The 13,953-nt window shown below is 51.2% G+C and overlaps 7 protein-coding genes and 1 non-coding gene across 8 annotated transcripts; 3 read left to right on the plus strand and 5 right to left on the minus strand.

The window, feature by feature from the left end:
• Positions 1–1,206: 1,206 nt before the first annotated feature.
• P174DRAFT_388175 (uncharacterized protein) lies at positions 1,207–2,362 on the plus strand (the record flags this gene model as incomplete). Its single annotated transcript, XM_024823391.1, has 3 exons — positions 1,207–1,770; positions 1,859–2,165; positions 2,217–2,362. The coding sequence occupies 3 exons, from the start codon at positions 1,207–1,209 to the stop codon at positions 2,360–2,362; spliced, it is 1,017 nt and encodes a 338-aa protein (XP_024684807.1).
• Positions 2,363–3,807: 1,445 nt separating this feature from the next.
• Positions 3,808–5,417, minus strand: P174DRAFT_440797 (glycosyltransferase family 31 protein). Its single transcript, XM_024827135.1, has 2 exons — positions 4,297–5,417; positions 3,808–4,250 (listed from the first exon to the last, which is right to left on the minus strand). The coding sequence occupies exons 1-2, from the start codon at positions 5,296–5,298 to the stop codon at positions 3,942–3,944; spliced, it is 1,311 nt and encodes a 436-aa protein (XP_024684808.1). The 5' UTR covers positions 5,299–5,417; the 3' UTR covers positions 3,808–3,941.
• Positions 5,418–6,240: 823 nt separating this feature from the next.
• P174DRAFT_t71 lies at positions 6,241–6,314 on the minus strand. The gene has a single exon. It is a non-coding gene; the product is annotated as a tRNA-Val (tRNA).
• A 163-nt stretch (positions 6,315–6,477) lies between these two features.
• Positions 6,478–7,520, minus strand: P174DRAFT_440798 (NAD(P)-dependent alcohol dehydrogenase). The gene has a single exon (XM_024827136.1). The coding sequence runs from the start codon at positions 7,492–7,494 to the stop codon at positions 6,490–6,492; it is 1,005 nt and encodes a 334-aa protein (XP_024684809.1). The 5' UTR covers positions 7,495–7,520; the 3' UTR covers positions 6,478–6,489.
• Positions 7,521–7,897: 377 nt separating this feature from the next.
• On the minus strand, positions 7,898–8,851 carry P174DRAFT_420076 (glycoside hydrolase family 75 protein; the record flags this gene model as incomplete). The annotated part of the gene is made up of 1 exon (XM_024824840.1): positions 7,898–8,851. One exon carries the CDS (start codon positions 8,849–8,851, stop codon positions 7,898–7,900), a length of 954 nt encoding a protein of 317 aa, XP_024684810.1.
• Positions 8,852–9,165: 314 nt separating this feature from the next.
• On the minus strand, positions 9,166–10,896 carry P174DRAFT_420077 (uncharacterized protein; the record flags this gene model as incomplete). The annotated part of the gene is made up of 1 exon (XM_024824841.1): positions 9,166–10,896. The coding sequence occupies one exon, from the start codon at positions 10,894–10,896 to the stop codon at positions 9,166–9,168; it is 1,731 nt and encodes a 576-aa protein (XP_024684811.1).
• A 354-nt stretch (positions 10,897–11,250) lies between these two features.
• P174DRAFT_440800 (uncharacterized protein) lies at positions 11,251–12,202 on the plus strand. The gene has a single exon (XM_024827137.1). It carries the CDS (start codon positions 11,446–11,448, stop codon positions 11,770–11,772), a length of 327 nt encoding a protein of 108 aa, XP_024684812.1. The 5' UTR covers positions 11,251–11,445; the 3' UTR covers positions 11,773–12,202.
• zrfD (putative plasma membrane zinc ion transporter) lies at positions 11,829–13,671 on the plus strand (the record flags this gene model as incomplete). The annotated part of the gene is made up of 5 exons (XM_024829784.1): positions 11,829–12,036; positions 12,088–12,282; positions 12,338–13,204; positions 13,256–13,355; positions 13,413–13,671. The coding sequence occupies 5 exons, from the start codon at positions 11,829–11,831 to the stop codon at positions 13,669–13,671; spliced, it is 1,629 nt and encodes a 542-aa protein (XP_024684813.1).
• Between the last annotated feature and the right edge of the window lie 282 nt (positions 13,672–13,953).

The following is a 13,953-nucleotide window of genomic DNA, read 5'->3' on the forward strand; positions in this document are numbered from 1 at the left end:
ACGTGCTCCACCCTGTAAGGACGAGCCTACGAGGAATATAGTACCGAATAGTACGAGTCGTTTTGCTATACTGGAGGTTGCCAATATCCACATTCGAGACTTTTTAGAGAGTTACATACTGCTTTCCGGTGACGATGACGCGGCCCTCAGACGTGAGGTGGCCCTTTTTCTAGTAAGCATATAGCTTCGTTTTGCGTGGAACCCCTAAACACTACTTTTAAGCTTAGAGCTCTCCAATATTAACACTTGGCCTAAGGTACAAGGTCTCAAGCTAACATTAACTCTCGTGAGGCAAGCTGAGTGTGGTCCAACATCTAGCAATGGGTTTGCAACATCGGTGGCTCCGAGTGCCAGATAGTGGCAGCCGAGCTCCTGCGGCCGTATGATCGCAGCTATAGTTGGCCAGTGGAGATGAGGAGAAAACAGCGTATCAAGCCAGATACCTCCCAAGCTGCAGGCTATGGGGTGTTAGATGAGGCTTTGGGAGGGACATTGCTCGGCAGAATAAGGTTGGACAATCTATGTATATGCGGGGGAGACGGATAACCTTAATCGGAAATTGTGGAGAATTGATATGATGGAGCCTATTTTTGGCAGTTTCCAACAGAGCAGCATCTAGTATTGTAACTCTTTATATCTCTGTCCCTCATCCCAGTTTCCTTTCCATGACAGACTAGAGGGTACTGCAGTCTATTGTTGCCTAGACCAGTCGAATGAGGGTATGATCTCATCAAGGCGCCCTGCACAAGAAAAACTTCCTAGTCCTGTGAGGATATCATTACGCTTTTCTGGAAGGATAGAGAATGTATCAGCGGTGCTCGAGCAACAGTATGCTAAACCTACAGTTGCCATGAGAACGGATATCAGACGAGCATTTTGAACACATCATGCAAATTATCGAGGACGGACCTCTGCCTCTAAACAACTCTTCTCTCAAATAACATTCCCGTAAGAATATACGCTCATACTTGCATCATTTTCATAAACGTTTTCGTGGCTAGCGCTGGGAAACTTTGAGAATGTCTTATTTTTAGATCTCCAACCAACAAAAGACAGAGTCTACCGTGGTTACGAGACGAAATGATCGCATACCCATCATCAACAGGCAGCGCTATATGAACCCCGTCTTCCAGCTCTGCTTTTCTGCTCAATGCATCCATCCGACAACATCGACAACATCGACAAACAACGACAACGACAAACAGCATGACGATCAGACACATTTCCATCGACATGACCCTCGAAGACATGCTGATCAACGACCTTCTCAACAGCAATATCATCCTCAGGAATAAGATCGCCGACGACCTCGCCAACATGGGCATGGCAATCGAAGACACAGTCATCAACAATCTTGCCGACAGCAACATCGACGTCAAAAGCATAGTCATCGACAAACTCACCACTATGAACATGATCCTCACAGAGATCGCCAAGATGGTTAGACCCTTGAAAGCATGGTCAGGAATGACCTCGTCAGCAGCAACATCAACAGCAACATCGCCCTCGCAGGCGTGGTCATTGATCACGCCAACAGACACGCCACCCTCAGAGTATGACGAGGAAGACCCTGACTGGCCCTTTGTCGGGCGAAAGGCGCCCTTGCCTCCTTCACCTCCTCTACGACAGAGAGCTCCAACTCCGGATGAGGTCACGGAAGCGTTCCTTTCCCATACGCTCTATCCATTGTTCGGCCTGTCTCGTCACCCAAATCCACGTGGGTTGTGGACCCTAGAACAGAACGAAAAGACCCCATCCCCATCAGCCTCGGTAAGCACAAGCAAACACGCCTTCATTATCATCAGCAAAACTCGGAGACCGACTATCATCAGTACGCAATCTAGCCGTATTAAACAAGAACGACCCGCAGTACCTCGACCACGAAACCTCCTGCAAACGAATCAGAGCAATACTAAATTACTGCTACGTGGAGGAACTCGACTATCGCAAACAGAATCCCGCCAAACGCTCCTCAGCAGTCCTTTCCATTCCTCGGTGTAGAGGTTTTGAACAAGAAGTTGAGGCTCTGGGCGTCAGATTCCCGATTGAAGGAGAGCTTGATTTCGTTGTGAACAACGCTGCGGAGCCTGGCAATGGTATCGGCGTTGTCATCTGCGTCAATCCGTGGCCGTCGACCATCCTTTGGCAGTACATCTCATTCATGGGTAAGTTCTATACGCAATTATCCATGTGGGAAAGTTGCTAATCCATTATAGCACTCTGCCATAACGCTCGAAAGAGTGAAAACAAACGGCTCACCTCGGTCCACGGCGTTGCGACCAACGGAAAAGAATTCTACTTCCTCGAGATCGACGACAACGACATGGTACGATACCCGATTTCCGCATATCAGCATCAATAGCACGCCAACATTCAATAGATATCATTCCACCGAACCACCCTGCGAACCGACAGCGGTACAAAGACAAACGAGGTGTACTCGTACTTTCGCCGGTTCTTCCGCGACATTATGGACCGAAGAATCACACCCATTCCTGGTACTCGATTCAAGCCCTCGATCTCCCCTTCTCGCCTCTATTGAGATCAGAATACCGATCAAAGATGACAACATATGACTTGTTTATACACAAGTCGCGCAAAATACCAATCTCCGGAAATTGGTTACCTCATGGATGCCAAATTGGCCACGATTCATACGACAGACTACGAATTATTTCAACAGGCATACCTTTTTCCTGTTGCTTGGTTTCCTCTTGGGAGACGTCCACTACCCCAGAGGTTTTACAAGCAAAGGGTTTTTTACCGGTGCCTGTCATTGGAGGACTGTGTATGGGAGTTTAGGAGTTCAAGGGAAGCTATACCCATTTGAATTTGTTTCTTCTAATTGGGATTTGGAATCAATCAATTGATCAGCCGTATTTTTTTTTTTTTTTTTTTTTTTTTTTTCACTCCTGCGTAGTTGATTCGTAGCTTGTAGTCCATTATTAGTTTCCAGTAATTGTCCACTCCGGCTTAAGAAGATTGTATAATCAAGTATACCAGCTTCTCTTGCTAGAAGCAAACGATTCTCGCTATCTGTTTCTATCTTGGAAATGCTATCATCCAGGGGTTTCATGTGTCCTCAAGTGTAATGATCCTCCCGTAATTACTGGTGACGCGACCGATTGCTGAAATGTACCATTATATATCATAACCTACAGTGTCTGCGGTGCGACATGGCGAACTACTGACTCCTGCAGAGAAATTACGAATACATCAAGTCGTATTTTTCTTACGTTCGACTGAATAGGTGGTGATCATAATTGTTATACGAGATTTATTTGTCTTGTCTAGTCTGTGCTGACGGGCCACGAGCCACCAAGTCCCACCCCCTTTTGCCCGCATCGTGGGACCGTGCACTCGCTGATCTGCGGATCGACACATGGCATCAGTCGTCTTGCTTTGTACCATCGAAGCTGGGTGCTAGTTTCTAATCCCGTACCATGACAAAAGTTACCCTTGGTTGCACGCATGAACTGCAGCAAAGAGCTGACTTTCGTAGCGGGAGAAGTCCACGACATGGCAAACAATAAGGGATCGCATTCTGTCAGACACTCGAGCCCCCTGAGCAGGTCCATGTTTGTTGTGCAGAAAGCGCTCAGTATAGGTATGATGAGCATGGGCCAGTGTCAAACCCATGGCACTTTCCGATCGCCTGTGGTGCGCTTGGTGTACAGGAGGCACCATTCTAATGGGCATGGCTACGACTGTTGCGACAAAAGGGGAGGATACTGAAGTGCGGATGATGCGTCGAAGCCATCAGATATCGGTCATTATCGAACTTTGAAAGACCGGTCGCCTCTAAGCGAGAGAATGAATGATGGCTTCAGATTTGCTCTTTGTATGTATTCTATAATGTAGAAGAGTAGCAAGGACATGATAGATAAACAGACAGGGCCAGCCTGATGAGAATCCGAGTATGTACAAATTTGTGCATTGAGCTATGGGAGAACCCACTGCGGTTTCGTGCAAGAGCCCAGCTCTTTTACAACGGCGTCAATCCGGTCAGTCATCCACCCCGAGGAAACTCCAGTCTTCGGGACTCCTATTTTGGCCTTTTTGGAAGTGCGACACTTCCCGGCCTCATACGAATACTGGAGACATTCAGGTTCGCTCGCGCACAACTCCTGACAGCTAGCCGCACCAATGTCGTGCTCCTCATCAGAGAGGTTATCCCAGTCGGGTTGTAGAGGCTTGAACTGTGGGTGGACGAGATGACGAAACACATCGCTGTGCAATATAACCGAATTCTACTCCTTTTAGTAATTTCCACAAGACATTCAATGGAAAACTTACGTTGTGCATGAACCTGTGGTCAAACTTTGCTAGCTCGTGGATATCCTCCGCCGTCACATGGTGATACGAAACCGCAGGGAAACACCACGGCTTTTTGAAATACGCCTCGGAAAAGTGATCAAACTCTGCGGGAGTATTTGACTGCAGCATGGGCCACGACCACAGCAAGGGTACTCCCGCGTCATGGAGTAGCCTCCCCAGCACGCAGTCACCGGCCCACTGCTCCCCGGTATATCGGTCCCACCCGTCGAGGTCTTCAGCTCGTAGTTCCGATGCTCTACGCATGGCTTCGCGCGACAGTATAAATCCTGACCCGCCATGGCCGAAGATGTCAGGGCCAATCTGCGTCGGATTACCCAGGTAGTAGGGTTTGTTCGGATCGAGTTTCGCCAGCCACTGCAGGAGGTTCGACCAGATATAGTATGTGTCCGCCTCCATGAAGACGTACCATTTGGCGTCGTCGCGCACCCGCAGCGTTTCGTCGATCAAGGGGAGGAACTTCCATTTATCCAGCTTCCAGCCGGGGTTGTCGGGCATCCCGAATGCGGTGTTGGGGACGCGGCTGAGGTCGGCCGGCGTGAGTCCGCTGCGTCCATGCTCATGTATACGGTTGTAGAGATCAAAGTCCGGACTGGTATGTTTGACGGTCTCGTTGACGTTGCGAAGAACATCGTGCACGCGGGTTCCGTTGATTTCCTCCTCAAAGTCCGAGAATAGCACATAATTGGGAACGCATCGCAGGGTTGTTTCGAAGTGAACCGGCACCTTCTCCAGTGCTTCTGTGACGCCTGTTTTCAGAATAACCAGGACATCCTCGATGCCTGGGAGTGGGGGACATGTAGCTTGTTCTTGTTGTGGTGAGATCGGGGTGACGACGACCTGGGGAGTAAATACGTCCGTGTCAAAGCAGAAGAAGAAGTAAACCAGAAGAAGCCCAATGACAGGTGAGAGGAGGTAAATCCGTCGCGATGGAAGACGGGTCCAAGGCTGAAAAAGCGGCATCAGCGCAATGCTGTGAATAGGACATATGGCTGTCAAAATCCACACACCCACACGACGACAGCAGAGTTGACGTTCACTCGGCGCTTTTAAGAACAGGAATGAGACAGGCCTGATTGTCCTATGGCCCCGCAGGACGCGTGCCACTCAGCAATAACCTCGAAGTGGCGCCTTCCCGAAGCCAATTATAGCGTCGGCCGCATCCATCGACTCCAGCAGGATCTAGAGCAGCCCCAATCCTCTGGCGCTATTTTCTTGACTGCGTGCGTAACGTCTCATCCCTATTGGTTCCTTTTTGCCGCTTAAGCTGTTCATCGTTCATGGATGGCCAAGTTCTGGCCTCTGATCACCGTCAATCTTATGACGCCATTGATAGGAGGACCCAACTTGCAGTATCCACTAAACTAGATTCAGGATCAGAAACCTAGTAACGAACAGAGCAGAGCGTTAGACCTTTTGAAACCGCAGGATTTTCTGGGGACTTTCGTTCTGCAGTTGTGATATGGACCCCTGGCGAGAAATTGGGGAAAGAGGTCGACATTTTCTTGGAGATCAGCAATGTGGGTAAGGCTAAGCTGGTCTATGGTTCCACCCTTTTCTTTCGACATGCTTGTCTTGTATGGTTTGATTTTATCGTCGGAGTCAAGGGAGACATTGACGTCGCACGAAGCTCTGGAATGTGCATTGCATTACTTGTTTGCAGTGTTCAGCAATGCTTAATTCATGAACACATCAACCCAATGTACTCGACCGGTAGCTGGAAAGAACGAGGTGATGGATCAGCATGAGTAACTGCCTCCCTAACCTCGCACCGAAATAAACTTTGAAACTGGACTGATCCAGCATCGTCAATCGCCAATAATAATATGCTAAATAATAAAAATGAAGAAGATCCAGACTGCGATAGGTGCAAAAAAAGTAAACGTCGAGAGACAAAAAGGGAAATGACCAGTGCCGGGCTCGATCCGGCGACCTTATCGGTGTTAACGATACGTGATAACCAACTACACCAACCGGCCATTATTGGAAATTCTCAGGCAAATTCTGCTATATAATGTAGATGCAACCGTCTTCGGAAATCCACGGACTGGGCTTCTGCATAGTATAATATCTTTCCTTAAGAAACAATTCCTTCAAATGGAATGCAATAAATAATTTCTATAACTATATTCACTGCCATAATGATATTGCTAATTACTGCTTGTCTGCAACCAAAACCCCACGATATCTCATCTTGCCATCTTGCAGCGTCTCGAGACAATCCTGAATTCCCTCCACGCTCATCGGGTACGTCATGATGATCGGCTTGATGCCGTGGTGTGCCGCGAACTCGAGCATGTCCCGATGCAGCTGGCGAGCTGCAACAATACCGCCCTGGATCCGGATCCCGCCGGCCAGCAGAGGCATGTATGGGATTTGCAGTTCCTTTTCGTCCACCGTCAAAGGGGAGATGACCGCGCCCGGCGCCAGAATAGGGAGGTACAGCTTCCAGTCCGGCTGAGCGCTCGTCGTGATGATGAGGTTGTCCAGCGGCTTGCTGACCTTGAGCTCCGTGACGCCCTTGGTCGCATGGAACTCCGACGCGCCCAACTTCTTCGCCTCCTCCTTCTTGTTATCGCTGCCCGAGAACACCACCACCTCGCAGCCCATCTTGGCCGCAAACTGGATCGCCAGATGGCCCAGGCCCCCGATCCCCACGATCCCCACGCGCGACACCGGCTTCACGTTGCCGACCATCATGGCATTCCACACCGTCGAACCGCCGCACATCAGCGGCGCCGCATCCTGGTTGCTGATCGCATCGGGGATCTTGAAGAGGAAAGCCTCGCGCCAGACGGCGTGCGTCGCAAACGAGCCCTGATCGTGATCGGCTTCTCCGTAGAATTTGCGCTCGGGACAGAACGTCTCCCAGCCCGTCAGGCAGTGCTTGCAACTCCCGCAGCAGTCGTGCTCGTAGCCCCAGCCGACCCGGTCGCCTTTCTTCAGCTGCTTGGCGTCCGGGCCGAGGGCCTCGACCACCCCTGCGCCTTCGTGGCCGAGCGCCATGTCCGCCTTCCTGTAGTGCACGTCCGTAAAGCAGACGCCGGAGTGGGTGATGCGCACGAGGACTGAGTCGCCTTGGAGGTCATCGCGGTGGGTGGTGGCTTTTTTGATGGAGCCGTCGGAGGAACCTTTGTACACGGTGAAATCGATGCCCATTTTGTTTGTTTACACTTATATACGGGTAATTTCTGAGGTAGAATATGTACGTGAGGACCTTAGTAGAATTCTGAGTCTATTTTATAATTATTGCTGCAGTCTATTATATCATAGATTGCTGGCCGATTTTGCAGGCTTCGGCACGCCCGGAAAGGCCGGTGATGTATGTGGTGGAGATCGAGAAATGTTATGAAGACATCATCAATCAACCAACTATGGACTCTCTGAGCAAACGGATAGCGGGCAAACAAATCATTCCGAGCCATGTCATATGAAAAAAAAATTTTGCAGCAAGATCGTCCAGTAATTACCAATATCTCCGTGTATGTTCAATTTCATTCAATTCTACCAAAGTAAATCGTGCATGCCTTTTGCAGTATCTCATCGATCCCGAATCGACGAATCAGGCGAGGCCGAACAAGGCGACAGAGGCAACCAGAATGATGTGGCAAAGTCGTGGTATTGTGCTCCGTCGTGCACCGCCGGACTTGTGATTGTGCTTTGAGTTATCGTCGTCATGGTCGCTGTGGCTGTTGCTGTTGCTCGATGAAGGCGTGTGTTGAGCATCAGTGCCACCGGTCGCTGTTGACTTATCGCCATACAACTGCGCGACCAACTGATCCCCTTGCGCAGTGATGCTCTGCTCGAACGCCTCGTAGCTGTCCGCATCCCACTTGGCCCTTGCAGGCACAGCCTCCATGCCCGCAAAAGCAATGTACAGCACATCGGCCTCATCATGGCCGCTGTTACCGCTGATCCTCGGGCCATAGCATGCGGTCGCCAGCGCCAGACTGGCTTCTCCAACCATGGGATGCTCGTTGTCATCCCCGTTGGTGTCGCCCCAGACTCCATAGACGAGCTCGTCGCCGCACACGACGGCCACGATGCTCAGGGGCTCGACGCCAGCCGTGCGCGGGTCAAACGTCGGGCTGTAGCTGCCTTCATTCCCGAGGACGACATACGGGTGGATGTTTGCGTTGAGATCCCTGACCCCGTGCTTCTCGAGGTGTTTCAAACCCCACCGCGTCTGGCCCTGTATGTCCGTTGACGACCCGCAGCGTCCGTCGCCGCGGCTCTGCTCCCCGTCGCAGTCGATGTCCATGTTTGCGAGGTCGGACCCGGGACCCTTGAGGTAGAAGCCCTTGCCGGTGGGGAGGTACTTGGTGCAGTAGGTTGTGTGACCGCCGCTCCATTCGGTGTTGTGGAAGCCCCTTTGGAGAACGTCGGCACCTGTGCAGTCGCCGCCGCTTCTGGCCTTGTTGTAGAAAGCTTTGAGAGCCGAGGGGACGTCCTTGGCCGTGACTTGTGATGGAAACAAGGTAGCCGTGATGGCTACGAGGACTGATCCGTGACGCATATCGAGGGTAGAAGCGAAGTGTAAACGAATGAATAAAATATTGCCTTGATGTGGACTTTCTTGATGGCTATCTTCGCTTATATGCAATACATCGATTCCCCGTTTCGAAGATTTGTAGTAGAGCGGTTGGCCCGTTAGGGCTGTGTGGTGGTAATTCTTCCGTCATCAAGTATACAACTCATCCTCGCATGGTAACTGCATTTAACAGGTGCCCGATTCGTGATCCGTGGAACGAGACTGTAGCCAGGCACGGAACTGCAGACCCAGCTTTAGGGTCTAGGCGGGGTATAACGACACAATCTTCTTGATGTATATCACAGTGATGCTGTACAGTCTTGCTTCCATGAAGGCTCACCACCAAAATAGCCCGTGCAGCTGGCCACCACACACTGCGCCAGGCTTCCAAAATGCACTCCTCGCTGCACCATTCCTGGAGCATAATGCGCATACTTGGCGGAATTCGTCATAAGATTCACAGTCTGTGGGGGTATTACCGGCTCTCGGATCATGCACCAGCAGGTATCAGTAATGATGGTTGCACCAAATGCTTCCAGTATTTGAATATAGCCTTTGCTAGCCGCGAGCTCGTAGGTCTCTCGACCGGTTGTTATCATCATCTGCACCGAAGGATCCTTCTTGCGATCGGTACACAGGTGGGAGAGCGATTCAAATTCTTCTAGTGAGAAGTGAGGATTCCCTAGAGACACCAACCCAACTGACGAGCCTCTAGCGGTGTTCAGGTCTTCCCACGTCCGCACGAGGTCCGATTCATGCACGACCATCCGCTTCGCTGTTTGCCGTATCCCGTCGAACTTGGTCGCTTCGGGAGTCACACCTCGTAGATGAAACATCGAGGCCGACGCCGTTGTCGCAAAAGCCGCCCCAAAGGCTTTGAGGTCAGCAATACGAGGCTGCGTGTGCTCCAACCCGACAATCAACGGTATATCGCCCCCAGCCAGCTGGCCGATCTGGTATCCTAACAGCGGCCATACTCCATCATCGATCTTCGGCAAATCCGCGACGTCGATCACCACCGATGGCGTCCGTCCTTCATCCGCATGCCCGCCCGCCAAGGGAGCCCTCCCCGTCAACGCAATACACACGTCGATCAAATCCGGATACTTTTGCGTCCGCGCACCAAGAACGCTATTCGCAAACACCACCGCATTGGACTCGGACCAGCCGATATCCTGCCCTGCCGTGGGGGCAGACTCGAGCAGGTACGGCGCACAGGTAAAGACGGGCGCCGCGCCCATGGCCAGGTAGGTCTCCACCAGCTGATCGGCGGGGATTGCCATTTCTTCCTTTATGCCGATTTCCCTCCACCGGCGCCGGTCAATCGAGATGGCGTTCAGTGTGGTCGGGATGGCGACGCGAGCGCCGAGAGACAGGAAGATTTGTGGGATCCGCAGACTGGCGGGGCCCGTGTAGATGCAGGCGTCGACATGGGCGCGGGAGATGTCGATCAGCCTCGTTGCGCCTTGGATCTGGGCGAAGCTCAGGAGGATCTCCATTGCTTTTTGGGCGGCTGCTCCACGGGCACCATGGAGGATTGCCTGGTCGGTTTCGGACAGATCCAGGGTCTTTGATGGGGGCGACGACGGCGCTTCGTAGGTGGGTGGTGATGGGAGAGGGTGCTCTCCGGTTTGAAGTGTTGACCCTGCAATCGCAGCGTATTTATGTCCCCTTAGCGATTGGAATTCCTCTGGTTTAAGGACAAGTACTGGAATGGAGAGGTCGAGGAGTGTCTTGGCCACGATGACCCCTAGTGTGATGATCTGCTCCGGCTCTTGAAAGATGAGCCCGGCCGGGGCGCATTTATTCAACAGCAGCTCTATCAGCACAATGCTACCTGTGCATGATCCTCTGCTGGACGGAATGGCCAATATGCGACCGTTGACCGACTGTCCGCGGAGAGGGTGATGGCGGTCAATGATCTCTCCGGTTTGGAAGTCGACTCCGCCCCAGAAACTCAGCCCAACATTGGCGTGAAGCAGCTTACCGGTCGCTGCTGCGTCGACGAGGCACTGTCCGTGATACTGCATCTTGTTTCGAATATCTTGTGGAGCTTGACAGGTATTTACGTTGGCAACGGCATGGATGGAGTCCGGCAAGTGGGGGGTGGCTGAAAATGCCAGATGTCATAATCATTCCAGATGTTTGACAACAGCCATTTCTTGTTTCCTAGCATAAGTGATTTGGTTTAAGTGCGAGTTCGATATTCAAAATGTCAATCGGCTATGGAAATGGTGGACTGTTGGAATCGGATTCCGAAGATGACTCAATGAATAGCGCAACACCAACCAGCCTTTCCGTTGCTAACCACCGTCAGCTGATTCGACACCTATTTAAACGATTTGTTTACCTACAGCAGTTTAAATAGAAGATGCAGTAAGCAGTGATTCCATTCCAGGCTAACATGCCCCATCCCACAGACACACCACAGTCAATATTTAAATGTTAGGCAGCACCACACGCACACACCACGAGAACTGTGGGGAAATCCAGCGAAAGTGAGCGGCCGGTATGGGAGAAACCGGAGTGGGACGCCAAGAACCTCGGGTTAGAAGAGAAGCAGAAGAAAATAAGAGCAAATGGCTGTACGACAACACATTGTGCCGGGCATGATTGAGATCTATCATCTCCAGCTGAATGAGATTGCGCAAGGGATCCTGGCTGAATCATGCCCGAGAGAGTTTACAGCACGCAGGAAGAGATATGGGATCTTTTCTGCCTCTGATCTGAAGGCGAATTTGACTCCCGATGCCAAGCCATGTGGTGAGGGAGCCAAGAGACAATCCCTTCCGATTATATTACGTATTAAGATGGCTGTTCTGCACACTTTTGCCTCGCAGGATTCTCTAGATTCTCACTCAATTCTACCGCTGTCCATTGGTACTCGAACCATGAAGAAGCCTTAGACCGTTATCATTATGAACTGCCCCTCCCGAACCGACGACTCTCTTCTACACTGCGAATGGAATCAGAATCCCCTTCTCTGGCGCCGGATTTGACCACTCGCCAAGACTTCAACGGCATCACCAATGCCCGCGTGCACAGATCAGGCTCTGGACTGGGTGCCGCTTCGTTGACCAGCTGGGACGACACCCAAACTATGCCTGAACGACGGAACACTCCAATTGGGAAAGAGTCAAGGTCTCTTGGGGTGTCACTGACACCGTCAGGTATGTTCGAATGAACTCACTAGATCCTCCATCTTTGTTGACATCTAAAAGGACGCCCCCACTACTTTCAAAGCGACAATATTGCTAGTCAAATCCATCGTATCTGCCATCTTGATCGATCGTCACTTGAAAAGATCAAGAGCTGGGCCTGGTGGCTGCTATCGGTTCTCTTCACCTCTGCGCTCATCTCCCATGAGAGCCTGGGAAGATACTTCAGCTCTACCATCTCGGTCTCTGATACAGCAGGTAAGTAAACAGTGTTCCCTTTCCTGACTGTCCGGATAATAATGACCAGGAATAGCAGTCAAAACCCAAGCAAAACTCATCAAACGATCCACATGCGCCCCGGGAGGCGTCAAGAACGGTGAATACAACACCTCTCTGCATATCAGCGCGCTTTTTATTGTCTTGAGCGTTTCTACCTTGGCCTGTGCGTTCCCCGTACTGGCAACATGGTTCCCTCGTCTACGCATCCCTCCATCCGCTCTCTTTACGGTCAGTCATTTCGGAACGGGCGTCCTCATTGCCACCGCATTTGTTCATCTGCTCCCGACTGCATTTACTTCTCTCAATAATCCCTGCTTGTCGGATTTTTGGACCACCGACTACCCCGCCATGCCCGGAGCCATTGCCCTCGCCGGCATTTTTCTAGTGACTGTGGTCGAAATGGTCTTTAGTCCCGCACGACATGTCTGCCGCGGTGGGCTCAAAGTCTCTGAGCAGAAGACATCTCGGTCCGAAAGGGGTGTCTGCAACTCCCGTGTCCCTGGCGCCAGAGACTCAGAATACTTAGGTGAGGTCAAAAGACCTGTCTGCACCAGGGTCGAAAGTCAATCGCACTTGCGTGACCTCGGCCCATTGATTGGCAGGCAAACTAGCGTGAGTCGGACTATCAACCGCATGGGTGAGGAATCCGATCGCATCATACGGATCGCTTCTGCTCCTGATGGCATGCAAACATTTCAAGAAAGCAAAGTACGGCCGATCGAGGACGTGGAACGAAGCGACGATCTCGAGCTCACACCACAGCAAAAACACAAAAAAGCCGTCGTGCAGGTTTTCCTGTTGGAAATGGGGATTCTTTTTCACAGTGTATTCATCGGCATGTCACTCAGTGTGTCGGTAGGCAGCGAGTTTGTGATCCTGTTGATTGCCATCGTATTCCATCGTATGTCCTCCCCTCTCAATTCTCGTTCTAGATCCAGCTAACATCAGATAGAAACATTCGAGGGTCTCGCATTGGGCTCTCGCATCGCTGCCCTCGACTGGCCGGAGAAAGCCATCCAGCCATGGCTTATGTCCTTGGCATACGGATGCACGTAAGTTCTTGATCTTGTCTTCCTTCAGGTTTGCTTGAAATACTGATTTCTCTTCAGAACACCAATCGGCCAGGCAATAGGCCTCGCAACACACACCCTCTACAGCCCAGATTCGGAAGTAGGACTGCTCCTGGTGGGCACTATGAACGCAATTTCATCTGGTCTTCTTATCTTCGCCTCGCTAGTCGAATTGATGTCGGAAGATTTCCTCAGTGACGAAAGCTGGCGTGTCCTCAGGGGCCGCAAACGTGTTTTTGCATGTCTACTAGTGTTCATGGGTGCTTTCTGCATGAGCCTCGTTGGAGCATGGGCATAGCGAAACTCTTTGTCTTTGATCCACTTATCTTCAAAAGTAACCGGACGGCGGCACTGGTTTGGCAGTGGTACAATCAATAGGTGAAGGCAGACACTGCCACAAAGATTCCCATGTATATAGTCTCATTAGATCAGCCTAGCATTACCTGAATGGCTAGTTATAGCCGGATTAGTAATAGTGAGGATATTGGCATCGCCTCATCACCCGATGCATACTGACTCGTAGACCCGCCGAGAGGGCTGATGTCATCCCGACTCCTTTGTCCGGACATCCGATCATCGA

Source organism: Aspergillus novofumigatus (assembly GCF_002847465.1).
Source record: "Aspergillus novofumigatus IBT 16806 chromosome Unknown P174scaffold_3, whole genome shotgun sequence".
In the NCBI taxonomy this organism is placed as follows: domain Eukaryota; kingdom Fungi; phylum Ascomycota; class Eurotiomycetes; order Eurotiales; family Aspergillaceae; genus Aspergillus; species Aspergillus novofumigatus.

Excerpts from the sequence above, each read along its gene's own strand:
- P174DRAFT_440797 (XM_024827135.1), bottom strand. The coding sequence starts at position 5,298 with ATGCCGCTTTTTCAGCCTTGGACCCGTCTTCCATCGCGACGGATTTAC. Across the intron at positions 4,251-4,296 it reads ACCACAGGTTCATGCACAAC|AATTCGGTTATATTGCACAG; the intron begins GTAAGTTTTCCA and ends TAAAAGGAGTAG.
- P174DRAFT_440800 (XM_024827137.1), top strand. The coding sequence starts at position 11,446 with ATGGCTGTACGACAACACATTGTGCCGGGCATGATTGAGATCTATCAT.
- P174DRAFT_440798 (XM_024827136.1), bottom strand. The coding sequence starts at position 7,494 with ATGGGCATCGATTTCACCGTGTACAAAGGTTCCTCCGACGGCTCCATC.